The sequence below is a fragment of the Dasypus novemcinctus genome, chromosome 5 (assembly GCF_030445035.2).
Source record: "Dasypus novemcinctus isolate mDasNov1 chromosome 5, mDasNov1.1.hap2, whole genome shotgun sequence".
Lineage (NCBI taxonomy): Eukaryota > Metazoa > Chordata > Mammalia > Cingulata > Dasypodidae > Dasypus > Dasypus novemcinctus.
The window spans coordinates 17,544,304-17,562,113 of NC_080677.1; the positions used below are offsets into that span (position 1 = coordinate 17,544,304).

A 17,810-nucleotide genomic window follows, 5' to 3' on the forward strand; every position below is an offset into this window, starting at 1 on the left:
TCTTTTCATCGTTTTCCATACTAACTGTATACACATGGAAGAATTTCATTTAGAAACCTGGCCTGCAGTGACTACCTCCAAATATATATCCATAAACTAGCTGGTGGCAGAAAATTACCATGGGAGACATCAAATTACCCTTGTATGATGAATGTCTACTACTGGCATAACAGCAGGAGTTCTTCAGAATAAGAGGGCCACAAAGAGCAAAGAGGAGGGACAATACCTATTTCAGAAATTAGTTGGCATTCTTCTAAAAAGTCCCAGGAGGCTTTGTAAGAAGACAAATTTTCTCTTTATTTGGAATCCTTGACTCTAGAAACATATTGGGCCTACAGCACAGTTCTATGGCTTAGATCATTCTAATAAAAAAGAACACAAATAGAAAACTAGCTCTAAATCACAGTTTGAAAGATGAGCATCTCTACTTGAGCTTTCGATTCCCATTGGGTATGTAATAGCATTGCTTTAAACTATCAGCCTTTGGTGGAAGTTATATCAGGATACTAATGGTTGGGCCATTTTCTTCCCTGGTCTGTACCAGGGCTTGAATGCCTGGCAGTGTCCGTGAGAGACAATTTATCCTGAAACATATCTACTCATCAGTTCTCACCATTTGGACCCAAAGGCATTTTTTTAATACTTTGAATTCCCTGACAAATTAAAATACTTCATACTAATGCATGATTATTTTTCTACAGTGGAAGCACAGACGAAAATGTTTTTTCTTTCTCTCTTTTTGTCATTAACTATACACTCTTTACTATCTCATAGCCATAGTCATTTGACACTCATTGGAAACCGTGTTGCATTTGTACTTAATATATTAAGTGCAAAATAAGACTCAAAATTATAAGGTCCTGATTGAAGAACCATTCCTCCTCTCAAAAAAACAGATATCCACACCCCAGAATGCAGTGATGGAAACTGATTTTCTGCCACATATCATGAAATCACCAGAGAAGTACAATACAAAGAAGTTGGAGGGAGAAAGGGAGCTCCATTTTACAATAGATATCAGCAAAGTCCATGGTTTAAATTACAGATTAACAAAGTGTTCGTGAGCTCAAAATTAAGTTATTCTGTTTAAAATCAATCACAGAGACTGCCATTCTGCTTATTGCTTTGACTTCCTAGCAAAGGTTTAAATGAGAACTTTATGTACAAGCTGAGAATGTCAAGAGATCTGCTCTATTTCAGGCCTGAGTGGGGTGGAGGGGCAAATATTTAGGCTATTAAAGTAATTAGAATGAAGAGTGCATTTTTTCCAGAAAAAAATTAAATCATTAACTGTAACAACAACAACAAAACCCTCACAAATCTACAATTCAACCATTATCTGGGGGAAAAAAGACACGGTAATACAAAAGGTGGAGTACATTTAAATAGCACTAGATTCATTAATACCAGAGCCATTCTAGAGATGTCAGACAAGACATCTGGAATTACTCTAACTTTTTTTTTTCAGTGGCACCATAATTAAGGAGAAGGGTCCGGAAAGAACACTGCCTTGGCCAGCACAGTGCATTCGGATTGCGGTTTTGAGGGAGAGGGCTTTTTTCCTTTGTCACTGGGCTTCGTGTTGGGTCACCACTCCGGCCCTGAGCAGCTCCCCGATGGTGCTGTCATCGTATGCGAGGGTTTCCTTCAGGACATGCACCGTGTGCTCTCCAAGCAGGGGAGGCGGCCTGGACGCTGACATGGTGAACTTACTGTATCTCACAGCCGGGCCTGTCAAAGAAGGAGAAAGCAGGAAGCCTGTTAAAAGACTAACTCTAGGAAATTAGTTACCCAAACAGCCTGGGGTGTTTCCAAGGCATGCCAGGAATATCCCGGCCAGTTACACCCATGCAGATGCACCGTTCTTTTGGGGAAGGAACACGGCGTTTTCGAACATGGCTTGCCTTGACTCACTGTTTAATCAGCCGGTGCAGCGGTCATCTGACATGGCCACACCACAAGGCTTGGAGCGGGCCAGGCCTGTGAGAGACGTTGAGTCCTGTCACGAAGACTCTCAGGGATAGAGACTGGACTGAGAGGACTTTCTGGGTCCAGAAGAAAGATGACTACAGATCCAGAGTGACTCTTAAGCTGGAGATCAGATCCCAGGCGGAAGTAACTGAGAAATTTATTATTCAGTGTGAACCTTATAATTCCAAGATTTAGTTCAACACTCTGTACCAACTAAAGCTTCAGCCAGGCCATGGTAGAAGAGGTTATGTGTAAGAGTTTCATTGTCAGAGAGCCTTGGGTTTGGATTTCAGCTCTTGAAACTTTCTGGCAAAGCAATAGAAGACCAATTACTTAACTTCTCTGAACCTCCTGTCCTACAACTGTAAACTGCCTATACTAATGTTACCACATAGAACCATTGTGAGAATTTCAATGAGATAATAGACCAAAAGTGTTAAGTAAGGCACTCTTTAACTCACAATAATGCACAGAGAGGCTCGCAACTATGATTACAAAGCCTTGTTATACCTTTCACAGCCTCTCGCTTGAAGCTTTCAGATTAAGGAAAAAGGGCTTGCATTACCTGCCATGTGCTGAGCCTCAAGCAACACTTTCAACAACCTTTGAAAATTAATTTTATCATCCCCATTCTGTACACACAAACAGCAAAGCACACAAAAAAGCTAAGCTTTTGCTCAAGGCCACATGTCTAATAATTAATAGGGCCAGGATGCAAGTTCTCATCCACTGGAACTGTCTCATATTAAGGACCATTCACTTTCCATAACATTAGTTGCCTCTTCTTGCTACTCTACAGACAAGCTGAACATTGAGAAACATGTTGTTTCAACAAATTTTACCCTCATTGCCTCATTCAGTAAATGGTATTTATGTTGGCTGTCCTTTACATCTCATTTGATTTGGCTTCAGGGGAACAAATTAGATAGTGGTTGCAATAAGATCTTACAAAAAAGTACATTTCCATCTAAAAAAATTTTTTTTCCATTCTACTTTTGATTTGGGTAGCCCATTGGAAGAACAAATAAAACCAAAGCATATATGGGTAACAAAATATCCGTCAGTAAAGAGGGAAACGTGCCTCCAGCTCTTTGGAGAATTCCATTCATTTAAAGTATTGTAGTGCATGCCATTGTGGATAGAGAGAGAGGACAGATCTCCTAAAACCTTTGTCTGTTACATACCATTCACTATAGATAAACTACTGTTTCCAACTGATGTCTGAAGGTTATTTCCCTTCCCTGAAGATCAGGGCTATTTTTTGTCTTTCTTCATTTCCTTTTAAATGCCCCAGCACATGACTCTTTTTAAGGGTTGGTCCCTATTAAGGTATATGAAGGAACAGAAAAGAATGGCACACACGGGGAGGCAAGGCCCACTACTCTCCTCAGAATGCTGATAATCTGATGTTTTCGGGATCTGATCCTTCCTCATTGTTCTTCCAGACTCTCCTCTATTTTCACATGAATTAAAAGATTTTTAATTTAAAACTTGTCTTTAAAAAGGAAGACTCTGTTGAGGGGATATGGGTCTCCTGAAGTCAATGTCATGTGACTTTTTCCTAACTTAGCCAGCTGAAGAAAGACTATCCACTGGAAAACAGGTACTTGAATACAAGAATCTGGGTTGCAATACAGCTGCTACGGCAGCTGCTTCGCCTTCTTCCCTCTCCTCCTTCTCCTCCCCCTCCTCCTTATTCTCCTCCTCCTTTTCCTCCTTCTCCTCTCCTCCTCCTTTTTTCCCCTCTTATACTTTTACTATTACTACTATTCGAGGCTACAGCTTATAACATGCCCCCCACGGCACCAAGGACTTTAGGTACATTATTTCATATAATCCTTATAATAATCCTTCCTGGTAAGTAGACTATGTTTCCAAATAAGGATATCAAAGGTGAAGGATGTTTAAAGTGAAAGAGTTAGAAAATTAAGGTTAGGAAATTAAAATAACTGCAAAGCTATGATAACAGAGCCAGTATCCATCCCAGTTAAGTTCAAGAACATGGACTTTTAACTTCCATGCACAAATTGTATGAGGGAACACTTCAGGTCCAGCTCACACTAAAGGGCAGTTTAGCTTGTGTCACTCTGGATATATATTATACTCTGCTGGCAGCTTCCAGATCTACACTGAAGACTACACTACCAGCTTAAAACAAATGCACCCCCTCCCGGCAGGCCCCAGCCTGCGTGCCCATCAACTGCCGGTAGGGCCACCCTCCCAGGCCGCGGTGGGTCTTGGCATGGAGCTGCGGTGCAGGACCTGGCAAATTTCACTAATTTTAAGCAGTGGAGTCCTTTCTCCAAGTGAAACTACAACATTTGAAAAAGATACCAGTTTAAAACAAATGGAATTTTATCTATTGCAGAAAACATCTGAATGAATTTAGGTTGGTAGAATGGTATTACTCAGGAATATTTTAGCCTTTCTAAGATAAATATATAAATAGATAATAAAGAGAATGAGAGAGAGAGAGAGATTGCAATGGGAAAATAAAATGCCATCTAGATCTTACGGAAAGCTAAGTTCCCAGGAACCATTTGAAATCGCCTATTCTTGCAACTCTGTGTAATCCCAAGTAGCAAGGACATCTCCCCAAGTCTAGGATTTGTACAAATGGGAAAAATGGTTCAGAAACTATATTTTTTATAGAAGTAGAAAATATTTGTCTTAATTTTTACGTCTATGGTCCAAAAAGATTGAATGACTAATCTAATCTTCCATAATAAAGATAGGTTTAATTGGGCAGGTAAATCTTAAATATTTGTTGATAAAGTATCATCTATATTCTCAAACACTTTCAAACACTTGCAAGCTATGTGACCATGAAAATTCTTAAGATCCCTGAGCCTCCGTCTATATATATATATTTATTTTTTTAGAGAATTATTTTTATGTATTTTTCTCCCCTCCCCCCACCACCTGTTATCTGCTCTCTGTGTCCATTCACTGTGTGTTCTTCTGTGTCTGCTCGCATTCTTGTCAGTGGCACCGGGAATCTGTGTCTCTTTTTGTTTCATCATTTTGCTTCGTCAGCTCTCCTTGTCAGTGGCACCAGGAATCTATGTCTCTTTTTGTTGCATCATCTTGCTGCATCAGCTCTCCATGTATGTGGCACCACTCCTGGGCAGGCTGCACTTTGTTCATGCAGGGTGGCTCTCCTTGCAGGGCACACTCCTTGCACTTGGGGCTTCCCTATTCAGGGGACACCCCTTCGTGGAATGGCACTCCTTGCACGCATCAGCACTGAGCAAGGGCAAGCTCACCACGTGGGCCAGGAGGCCCTGGGTTCGAACTCTAGACCTCCCATATGGTAGGCAGATGCTCTGTCAGTTGAGCCAAATCCACTTCCCACAGTCTATACATTTTTAAAATGAGGTTGACATACCTATGGAGGATAAGTATGAGCATTGCATAATATAATTTGGGTGTATATTCAATATCAGTAATAATCAAAGAAACATGTGAAAATAATAAGATACAATGGCATTTTTGTGTATTTTTTAAGAGGTTAATGACATGTTACTAGTAGAAATGAAATCGGCGCAATTCTTCTGTAATTTGAAAATTAAGCATCAAAAGTTTTGAAAGTGTTCACACATTGGATGGAAAACTTCTGGTTTAAAATTTTCTTCCTATGGAAATAATCAAGAAAGATTTTTTTGATTTTCATATGAATGAAAAAAAACAGCAGTGGTTATCACTAGTGAACGATTGACTTCAACAAATTTAAGAATGACCTGGATGGGATCATGTTGGTGAAAGAAAGAAGTAAAAAAGAATGAAGACCAGAATATCCTTGACAAGGAGATTTAGGGGTGTTGGATGTCAAATGACCCATTTTATCTCTCAAGAGTCAAGAGTCTCTGAGATTAATATTAGTGGTTATGGGAGAGCTAGGCCTGAGAATGGAAGGAGGATTAAAGAAGATTTGAATGTCTGAATGTAAAATAACTGATCTAGTTTGGATACCCCCATAAGCTTTGCATAATCTTTGTCAAAGGCAAGAACAAAGAGCCAATGTTTAATCGCAAGCGAAACAAACATCGACTGTCTCTTTTTTAAAAAAAGTTCAGAAGTGCTGTCCAGGGAAAGTTTTGGTGTGGCTCTCAGGCCTAACCTCCTCATTCTTGCACTAAGGGTCTCTAGCCAGTCTTTGGTTCCCTGTCATGCTACAGCCACTCCACCTACAGTGAATCCTGTCAGTCAGACTGTCTTGACCTACCCATCCAAGAATTTCTACTAAGGGTAGAACTCAAAAGGATAGTAAATATCCTCAACATTAGAGAAAATCAGTGTCAGCCACCCAGTCCTTTTGTTCTGTGTAAGAATGATTAGTCAAGGATCACATTATGAAAACTCCATAAAAGAGGGGGAAATGGAAAAAATAAAGCTAGAACAAAAGAGAACAGAAAGAGAATGTTATACAAAAGAGATAATCAAAACAAGATTTAGCACTTAAAAATTTTAAATGCTAAGAAAATTAAGAATGTAATACAAAAACTGGAAAATAAAGTAAAAGATACCCCCTGAATGTAGGGCAAGAGATATAAAGAGTGAGAAAAAAAAAAAAAACAGTTAGAAAGACACTTAGCATCCTCACAAAATAAACAGGAATCCCAGAAAGAGGGAAGCAAAAATGTAGAAGAAGCTAGTATTTTCAGACAAATCATATGAGGAACAAAGAATAAAGTACATTTTCAGATTGATAGAGTAAACTGAGAATCCAATTAAAATGAATGAAAAAAAATTACATCTAGATATTTTTACATTAAATTGCAGAATATCAAAGAGAAAGAGGTTTGAAAAATTCCCTGGGACTAGAGAAGAGGTGAACAAGTCAGGGAGCAAATAATGGGGCAGAAAGGTAGAAACAAGTCACTTACAAAAGAATAAAGGTAAGGCTATACCAGAATCCTCAATAATACCAAAAGTAAAAAAGTAGTTCTCACTTTCACATTGGCAAAGAGAATTGATGTTAAATCTAGAATTGTGTATTCAAATTATTAGTCAAATGTGAAGACATTTTCAAACCTTCAAAAGACTAAGTTTACTGAGTAAGTTACTTGAGGATGAACTCCAGTAAAACATGGGAATAAATGAAAAACAAAGAAAATTTTGGTAAATATTAAGGACCAATCCAGCGGGGCAGGGAAGGAAGGTACCAGCGTGACAGTTTGGACCTGGGGAACCAATAAAGCACATAGGAAGAGGAGGAGGAAAGAGGCCTCAGAAGGGAAGTCAAAGAAGGGGGAAAGGACGATCATGCTTAACTGGTATAACCGAAAGGGTGAAAACATACTAATGAGAAAGCTATATTATATAAGAAAAAGGAATTAGACACTCTAGAAAAAAACAAAATTTGCATAAAACAATTCAGATACAAATATGAAGCAAGTTACGATGTCACAAAATGTTTAAGTAATTGCTAGAAGAATATAGACAAAGAAAATCCAATTGACCTTGATGCCAAGAACATTCAAGTAACACATATAATTGTGAACCCGTATAATAGCATTAATCACAGTGTAGTAAAATTATTTATTTAGTTGTCTATATTCCCATTTCAATAGATCTTGCTATTTTGAAGGTAATAATGACAAACAACCTTTCTTAAACACCATGATTTTAAACTATGGTTTTTATTTGTATTATTTCATCGGATTTTTCAATGTAACTATATCAAGACTATTATCACTCCCATTTTACAAGTAAGAAAACTGAGGTGTATAGGGTTAATTAATTTGTCTAAGGTTAACTAGCTAATAAGTGACAGAACAGGAAAATGTCTATACTATTAAGTACTTTAATGTTCAATGTGAACTTGTTGAACTGATTGCTAATAACAAAGTACCTTTTAATAAATAGTCTTATATCATCTTAACTAAGTCATTTATCCAGTAATTTATTCTACATATAATTGCTGAGTGTCTATTCTTGTGCCAAGTTCTGCATTATGTGATCTAGAAATATATTAGCAAACAAAACATACCCAGACCTTACTCTTACGGAACTTACATTCTGTTAGATTTGAGAGACAGGCAATAAACAAACAAATAAACAAAATAGTGGGAGCAGATGATAAGGGTTCTTTTTAGAATGCTAAATTTGAGGTATCTATGAGACAGCTGGGGGAAGATGTCAGTGGGCCTTTAGTATGCAAGTCTGAAATTCAGGGAAGAGTTTTGGCCAGTGTTTTAGTCTCCTAGGCTGTTTAAAACAGGTACCATGAAATTGATTAGTTAGACAGTGGGAATTAATTAGCTTATAGTGTGAGGCCGAGAAAATGTCCAAATTGAGGCATCATCAAGGTAATGCTTTCATCCTGAAGACAGGCTGTTGGTGATTCTCTGCCACATGGCAAGACATGTGGTGGCATCTGCCGGTCGCTTCCTTCTCTTCTGTGTTTCATTGCTTGCAGTTTCTCTCTCTCTCTCTCTCTCTCTCTCCCCCCCCCCCCCCATTCCATTCCATTCCATCTATAAAGGACTCCAGTAATAGGATTGATACCCATCCTCAGTGAGGTGGGTCATACTTTAACTGAAGTAGCCTCAACAAAAGGTCCTACTTATAATGGGTTTATCTCCACAGGAATGGATTCAATTCAAGAACATTCCTAGGGTACATACAGCTTTAAACTATCACAACTAGGATATACAAATTTCATTTACCATCTAAATGTCCTCATTCCAAAATAACATATCCAAGTCAAGTGAATTTCCAACACCCCTGAAACTGAATTTTAAAAGAAATTATCTATGCAGCCTTTTCTCTACTATCTAAGCTCTGTTTCAAAATCTCTTGCATCAAAAATGTTTTGGGTCCACAGGAAGCAAATTAAGTGAATGGACAAAAATGATCTCTAAAGCTCATAATTTCGGTGATAAATACATTTCTTTAAAACAGATTCCACATTCTGGGCCTTAAACAAGCAAATCTTCATTGACTTGTGTTGAAATTAGGGCACTTTTATTTTGAAATAGTGGTAGGTTTTGTGCTCTTCCTGAAAGAGGCAGAGAAAGCAACTCAGAGGCTTGTGTGTTGAACCATAGACATGTAGGGATAAACTAAGGTGGATATTTTCCTTGTGCCTTAATAAAGGTAACCAAAGTGAAAAACACTGACATAAATGAACACCACAGTAATCTCAGCACATAGCCTGTTACCAAAACTGAACCCCAGAGTGCTGTCTTGGGAGGGGCCCACTTGTCTAAAGATTATTTTTGAGCAGTCTCATAGCAAGGTATTTAAGAGTGTGGGCTCTGGAATCAGAGTTTTTAGGTTCAAATCCTGCCTCTGTCATTTATTGACTGTATCTCCTTGGGTCATTTTCATTACCACCCAATGCCTCACTACCCATATGTGTTAAATGGGAATGATAATACTACCCAACTTTAAACAATGGCTGCTTACCAATCTCTTGGAAGAGTGCCAGGCACACAGTAAGCACTCAATAAATGTCAGTGCTACTGTTGTTATTATCCTTCTTTCTCTGTTACAGTGCCTATAGAGTTGTATTAGCAAACCCTACATTTTTGTAATGACATGTTAGAGAGCCCAGGCCAGCTGCTAATTTCAGACCCAGATTTTATAGGGCATTGACAAATTAGCTGCATTTCACATTTTTGAAAGCCAATTGGGGAGAAAACGAACTTTTTAAAAAAGTGTTCACTTTTAAAAATCTGTAACAGACAAGAATGGTGCTGTCTACACTGAAGGGGAAAGGGATGAAAGAATGAACCATTTCTTATGCACCTATTACATAACAAGAACATTCAACTATTTATTTTTATTCATTATTACAACCTTGAGAAAGGTATTTTTTCCTGTCCTACAGAAAATGAAAGGAAGGCTAAGGGAAGTTAATCACCTGATTAACCAAGTCACATGTCTCTAAAGTACTATATTCAAGATCTCCAACATCAGAACATATATCAGAGATCAATTTGATACTTTCCTGAATTTTAACTATTAATAGTTATATTAGAAGACACTTTAGAAACACGGGACTTATTTTTATTTACTTAGCAAACACTATGCACCAGGCACTCTTACATGTGCTTAATACATTTGCTTCATTCAGTCCTTAGGTACCTGACCAGAAAGTAGTTATCATGATCATTCACATTTTACAAATAGGGAAACTGAGAGACATCAAGGTGAAGTCAACTTGTTCAGAGTCGTATAACTATTAATAGTAAGGGGCAGAACCAGGATTCACATCCACACAGTCTGGCTCTAGAGTCCTGATACTTAGCCTTTAGTCCAGGCCATGCTGTTTCTCAGTGTAAGGGAGAGAGCAAAACAAGGAGAGAATTCTCTAAGTAGGAAAGTGCACTCAGGGTCCCGGAGAAGAATGTGCCAAGGACAGCTTCAGCTTGCACCTCTGACCAGTCCATTCTCTCTGCCTATCTAGATCACAGCTCTACCACATTTCTTACTCAGTACGTCCTCATTACCACCTCATCTCTTCAGATTAATTTGTCATCTGCCACGTATTTCCTTATAGGAAGTTCTGGGGTCACAGTACCATCGATACTTCCCATTTCTCATGTTTCAGAGTCAGGTAATGCTGTACAGCCTTCCTCTCTATCCACCCAAAAGAAATTAAGACTCTACTGTGCTTTCTGTGGAAAATTATCTGGTTCCAGGCATAAGGAGGGCCCAGTGCCTGTTGTGCCAGAGAATTCCTCAGACTAGCCCTGTAGTGTTTTCCATCTGTGGTTTGAGGCCCTTCGGTAACAAGACCCTGACTACTTTGTCTCACCTCCTTTTAGAAACCTTCCGTGATTCTCTTAGGCTGAAAAAGGAATCTACCCAATCTATGCAAACATCCCAAGCTACTCTATATCTAGAGCTCAAGCTACATTTCTATAAGCCAAACCAACTTAATAATGTAAACAGTTGCAGGAAACAGAGGTAGCCAAAAACATGTGGGAAACCATAATGAATATTCAAGTAATGGGAACATAATATCAAATCATCACTAGGGAAGGGACTTAAACACTCCTTTTTTCCAGAACTCCATGCACCTCCAGTCTTGATGATGCATTTCCAAAGCTATGAAACAACCTATTGCTCAACTTCACAGCTCACTGGGGGGTCAGCACTAAGGGTTAAATTAACACAGCTGGCCAGCCAGATCACAAAGGAAGCAAGAAAGGATAAAGTTAAAGCTAATTAGTGCGTGTGGTTATTCACTCTCTATTTTTTTTTTTTTTAATTTCTGATATGGGTGGCAACCTTTTAAAAATCAAGAATACTTAAAATCCAACATCTGTTTCATGATATATGAAATGCTATAACAAACGTTTTTATTTTGACTTCTTTGGCCCATTGCTAAGATACGTGCTGTAGATACCATTTAATCTTCAAGGCTTACTAGTGTAATAAGAAGCCAAATTTCATTTTGCTGAAAATAATGATAGCTCCAGTACCAAGTGATTTCACAATTTCCCCTCCAGTGCTTGAACTCATCATCATAACAATAACAATATTTTTTAAATGGCGCCTCTCAGCCATAGCATCCAAGGCGCCAAATGGAGCAATGCAGTTAGAACACATTAAACCCATTAGATGTGAGATAAAAACAGATAAAGTCATTGAAACTAGCATGGACATGGTGAAAAAAAGACCATAGAGAATAAATATGGCCTTGGATATCTTTAACAGAAGAACTCAATCTATGGCACTGTTTATGTGGTCAGGCATCCCAGAAATGCAAAGCAACATGTGGTAGGTACAACCATCTTGGATCCATCACCCAGAGTTCAGCAGCACCATATATCACTTCTGCTGTAATGAATTTTAACTCATTTTTTTCCGAACTCAGTAAAGAGTGCCTCAGTGCCTATAAGGTAAGAGTATATTTTTAACCATGTCTATGGCCCTGTGGTTGTCATCAGTGTGGTTCACCAAATTTCTAGTTTCCACCGTCTGGGAACATGGTAGTATTACATGCCCTGGCCCCTTTGTGGTTGGGTGAGGCCATATGAGTAACCAATGAATTGTGAATAGTAAGGATGTGCATGTCACCTCCGTGCCAGCACACTCAATTGCTGGTTTAAGACCCTCGAGGTCTCTCCTTCTCTCTGGCAATGTGTGAGAGTGAGTACTCCACCAGCTTGGGGTCCTGTCAACCCACGATGCACATGTAGTGTGAGAAATACATTTTGGTTGTTTTAAGTCACTGACGGGAAGCCCAGTGTTTTAAGCCACAAGGGATTGCTTGTTAGTGCAGCATAAACTAGCCTATCAAGATTGATCATATGTCTCCATTTTAATATAAAGCCCTATCTGTCTAGACCAGAGGAGGGACTCATTAACCCAGTCCCTCATCACTCCTTTTAAAAGCATTCAGTCCAGAAGTTTCAAACACTTCGAAATTGCTCATTTTGTGTGCAATTTTGGCCAGTGGAATGACGATAACAGCTATTTTTTATTGAGTACTTACATGTGTCAGGCACTTGGCTGAATGCTTTCCATATATTACCTTATTTGATGAGCTAAACAACTTTAACAGGTAGGATTATTATTATACCATTTCTTCAGTGAGGCAAGTGAGGTCCAGTGAGGTTAAGTAATGTTATCAAAATTACACAGCTAGTAGATTAAAGAATTCCGTTAGAATTTAGGCTGGGTAAATACAAAGTGAATGCTCGTTAACACTAGGCTGTACTTCCCCTGCATAATGTGGAAGAAAATCTGTTCTCATATCAGTGGCTGAATAAATACCACTCTTTGGCAGATGGTGTTATAAAGCAGTACTGTATTATAAATACTTATATATTTCATGATTGCTAATCCATTAAGACATTTATCTTTCATTTGAAAAAGAAACAGGGCAACTTGTATTTGATTTATCTATCATATTCCAACCCATTGAAATGTCATAATAGATTACCCTCCATTTCCTCCTGGAAAAATACATGGTCCACAAGGAAATGCTATTCATATTCATTAGCAAACAAGCTGTCTCCCCTCAAAGTTTGCTACCCAAACCTTTGGCTGAGATCTCTGAAAAATGTTGGTCTGGAAGAAGCTCTCTTCTGAACGTTTCCTTCCAACACTTGCGTTTGCTTCTCATTATTTTCAACACTTATGAAAATTCTAGAAAGGGTGAAGAAATACCTTGCTGACAATTGTGCTTGCTCTTTGCCAAAGTAATCAATTCTTCCTCTTCTTTCACTTCTAAAATTCAAATCTTCAATGCAAGCTCTTTGGGCACATTCCCAAGATATTGTTTGGTTAGATTTCACCATGGAAAACAAAATTGGTTCAGCTCAAGCCTGTAGCCAGAACATTTTAAGCTTCATAGACCTTCAAAGTAGTGACCTTCTCCTCACCTCCTCTGCCTCTGTGCTCCATTAAGGAAAGTACCGGAAGAAGTTTCCAGTCAGAGAGGCCAGATTGTATTTTGATTCAATTTTGAGAGGAGGAACTGAATGGAGCTGGAGCAGGTGGTTATTTGTGGTTCTTACTTCAAATAATTTTTGGGAGGTTCTTCTGTAAACCTTTGAAGTTCTTTTGTAATTTAGTAAAAATTTGGGGGACTTTTCAACCTCTGTCTTGAATGAATCAGCCTTATATCCACCATCTTCTTTTTTTCTTTCCCGAGAGTCACACAAATCACAATAACAGTCCCAGTCAATAGAGGATCAAGGAAATTAGGCCCCCAAACATGTTGTTGAGAAAGTGGAGATGTGCTAATTATACATCTTTATAGCAAGAATTAATTTTAGTTTTCCCCTTTCACTTTGCCTGTTCAATTCAGATGAAAAGCTTTTTGGAAATGTCCCTTTCTCTCTATTCCCTTATTTCAGTTTTTGGCATGACCATCCTCTGAACAACTGCTCTTTACTTCTCAGCCTTATCTTTGACACCTGGCTGGCCTAGCAGTCCTATCTCTGAAATGTCTCTCAAACATCCCACCCTTCTGATAATTTCTGCCACCTCTGTGGTTCAAAGAACTCTGCAATATGAGGATAGTTTTCCAGTCTTATTTCTCCCAGATATTCCTCTCCAGTCAAACTGAACTCAGTCCTCCCTGAATCTGATACTGAGCCTGAACATGTGCCATCCTGGAATGTCATCTCTGACAGGTGAGCTTTAAGGCAACATTATTCTCAAAGCTCTGTTCAAGTCTAAGTTGACATTGAGCTTTCTCCTTTCTTCCACAGTCCAAAGGAACATCACTCTCTATTGAAACCCCATTCCTTTGAGTGTGAACCCATTTGTAAACAGTATCTTTAAATATGTTAAGATGACTCAGGGTGTGGCTCATTTGTGCATAGGATCTTGGAAGATCATATTTAGATGAGGTCAAATTGAATCAGAGTGGGCCTTAATCCATGTTACTGGAGTTCCTATAAGCAAAGGAAATTGGACATGGAGGTAGAAGCCAGAAGTCAGTGGAAATGAGAGGAACAGACACAAAAAGAGGCAGTTTGCCAAGTGATGGGGGCAGAAATACAAGCCAAGGAACCCCAAGGATTGCGACAAGCCAATACCAGAATGCTAAAGACTCCAGGAGAAAGCATGGCCTATTGAGACCTTGATTTTGGACTTCTACCCTACAAAACTGTGAGTCAATAAATTGCTGTTGCTTAAGTTAACCAGTATTTGCTATTGGTCTAAGCATCCCTGACAAACGAAGATGCTTACCTTGCATCCTCCAAAGCACCTACTGCGTGTTACATGTTCAATATGTAATTGCTAAATGGATGAGAAAAAAGGGCCACTAGATTCTTAGATTAGGAAATAGGCCACTAGAAATATGTGAGCGATAGAAGTAAAGGAAGATCAAGGCTTTCAGATTATATTTTGCACCAGATTTTACAATGGAGTCATCCTTGCCTCTTTCTCTCATATCCCACATCCAATCCATCAGCAAATCCCATTGGCTCTACCTTCAAAATAGACATTGAATCCAGACACTTCATACAACCAGCCTGGTCCTAGCCTCTATCATCTCTTGCTGGATTACTTTGATAGCCTCCTACCACATCTCCTACCTACATCCTCCCTTGCTGTCTATTTTCAACATGGCAGCCAGAGTCGCCCTTTAAAATCTAAGTCAATCATGTTGCTCCTTTGTTCAAAATTCTGCAAAGGTTTCCCATTTTCACTCTTGACAATGGGCTATAATTTTTAATAACAGTTCCCCTTCCCACTAAGCCTCCCCTTTGATCTCCTCTACAGCTTTCACCCCTCCTAATCCTATGCTCCAGCCACACTGGCCTTGCTGTTCACAGGCAAATTCCTGCCTTGGGTTTTTGCTCCAGTTGTTCCTTTGGGTTGGAACACTCTCCCTGCTGAGAACATGAGAGCTACTTGGACCATTCCCTCAAGTCCTTCCAGTTTTGCTCAAAGGTCACCTTCTCAATGAGGCCTTCCTTAACTAACTACCATGTTCAGCTTTTCACCTTGCCACTTAGAAATCCCCTTACACTGCTCTACTTTTTCTTTTTTCCATAATTCTTTTCACTTATGCCTACTATTCTTTATCTATCTCCCCTTGCTAGAATGTTAGCTTCACGGGGCAGAGACCTGTGCCTGTTTTACTCAATAAGTATTTGCTGAATGTGAATGAATGACAGGTTTATGTCAACTAAGCTCTGAATTCCAATTTCCAGTTTTTGAAAACCATGAAATACAAAGTGTGCACTACCACAGATCTCAAGATTCTAGCAAAAGAAATCCTGTCAAACAAGCTAAAAGCAAGGTGAAGCACTTTTATTGACTTTGAACCAAAATAGATTCAGGCAAAGAAAAACTGTTAAATGCAATATGTTTGTAATCATAGCATCTGATCTACCTTAATGGGCAATTTGCACTTTTGCTACCCATGATGATAGACACTCTGCAGTGTTCCAAGGATGAGATGCTCTAGCCGCTGTATGGAAATTTGGGTATAGAGATTTGTTTTATAAGTTAGGTAAAAACAGGTGTTCAGGAGAAGGTCTCGGCACCCCAGGGACAGAAACCATACCTGTTTTGTTTGCAGAATATGCCCAGATGCTAGTCATTTGGAATGAGCTATAAATATTTCTTAAAAGAATGCATGAATGAAGGGAAATGGTCTCTTTTACCTTAATTTACCTTATTAAGAAGTTTATTTTCTATTATAGCAATAATATGAAAGATTCTTTGAACCATGTAAAAGAAGTCAGGAAAACACTGTCAGATATTTTTTAATGTTTATTATTTCTTCTTGAAAGGACTTAAGTTCTTTTACATTTTTAATGACTGTTTTATTTGAAAAAATATGTTTTATATAAGGCTATTCTTTTTACAATTTCCATTAATTTGACTTTATTTCCCATGTGTTTCTTTACTACAGTGTTGCAAATTTTACATAATAATAATAATAATGCATGTCTGTCCTGATATACCAACATTTTCTTTTATTGTTTCTTTCCTTTTTCCATTTTCTACTTATTAACTATTTAGGTTGTTGCTTATAGAATGCTCTCTAACACATTAATTCTGTGATTATTCTTTCCCAGATATCTTTTGAATTATTTAAAAGCATTTGCCACACAAAGTGAAAAGGGTTAATTGCTACTGAAAATCTAAAGGGCTGTTTCATTTTCACAGTTTCATTGTAAATTTGAAGATGGTCATTTATTTTTTTATGTATTAATTAAATTCATGAGTTATATTCTGTCTCCCCAAGGAGCGCTTTGCACATTTTCCAAAAACATAAACTCGTTTCTCTTCTTCCTCTACGGGTAGAGTTGGTCCTTGCCTATGAAATGTGTTAGGATATCTTCAGTTCATGCTCAGTGGAAAGACATTATTTTCATATTGGGACTTCATTAGTTTTTCCTGGGTAACAATCCATTTTAAGAAAATGAAAACTATGAAACACAATGTTTCTTACAAACAAATGAAACTAGGGCCAGGAATATCTTGTAAATCCTTAATAAGTTTTCTACTTTAATAAAAGATACCAGTGGGCTATAATTAGTGAATCAATTCTTTGACTACAAAGAGTGCTTGTTCTGTTTGAATGTGATTATTCTTAGGAGTAGTTTAAACATTTCCTTTGTAATCATAATTAAGCCAATAATTTTCTCAGGCTTTTTTTTTTAAACAGAGATAGCACAATGATAAACCTCAAATTAGCTGTTCCTCATCTAAATGATCATGTATTCCAAAGCAAGGAGAACCAAATTTAAAATGTAATTGTTATTAGGTCTCTAAGCCCACAAAGTTCAGAAAATCAGAAGACATGGTCCCAGTTAATGATTTGTAGATTATCACAGAAAGTTCTTGATGAGCAAAGATACAGGGATAAGTTGTCATCTGTATCCTTAACAAAACTGCATAGATAAATGAATGAGAAATAGTCAGATTAGAAGACTTTCATGTGACATTTTTAATACCATGAAAGAAAAAGTCTAAATATTAAAACAATAATGAATTTTAAGTTTCAATCTCCATGGAATATACTCTCTCTGAAAGTTTTTGCATGTTAAAAATTACATGAAGAAGTATAAAATAGTTTATGTGAAAAAAGTGACTATTTTTGTACACTGCAAAAGAATCTAGTAGTTGGTATGCTATAAAAAGAGCTGTTATGCTATTATAATGCTAGAAACATCCAAATACATGATATATATTTTCAGGACAACCACAAGTTTGTTCCCTATAAAACCAAAAATTCAAGAAACATCCAAGTAGCCACTCTGGAATGAGCCCTAGTTGCCCAGCCCAGTGGTGTGGCTGTGACCATGAAATAAACCCCACTGATCATGTTAAAGAACCACCCAGCAGGGGAGGGGAATCCTCAATTGCCTGTTTCTCTTAAAAAGAAGAGGTTTCCTTGGTTTTCT

The 17,810-nt window shown here is 38.1% G+C and overlaps 1 protein-coding gene across 4 annotated transcripts in view; it reads right to left on the reverse strand.

Annotated features, from left to right (window-relative positions):
* Positions 1-272: 272 nt before the first annotated feature.
* SUGCT (succinyl-CoA:glutarate-CoA transferase) overlaps positions 273-17,810 on the reverse strand; it is an 808,774-nt gene continuing 791,236 nt past the window's right edge. For 3 of the 4 annotated variants that reach the window (XM_023589970.3, XM_058296755.2, XM_004462561.4), the window contains one exon: positions 273-1,731. In XM_023589970.3, coding sequence (XP_023445738.2) covers positions 1,568-1,731 — 164 coding nt within the window. In that variant the 3' untranslated portion in view covers positions 273-1,567. The remainder of the gene's footprint in view (positions 1,732-17,810) is intronic. The other variant, XM_058296754.2, reaches the window with a different exon arrangement.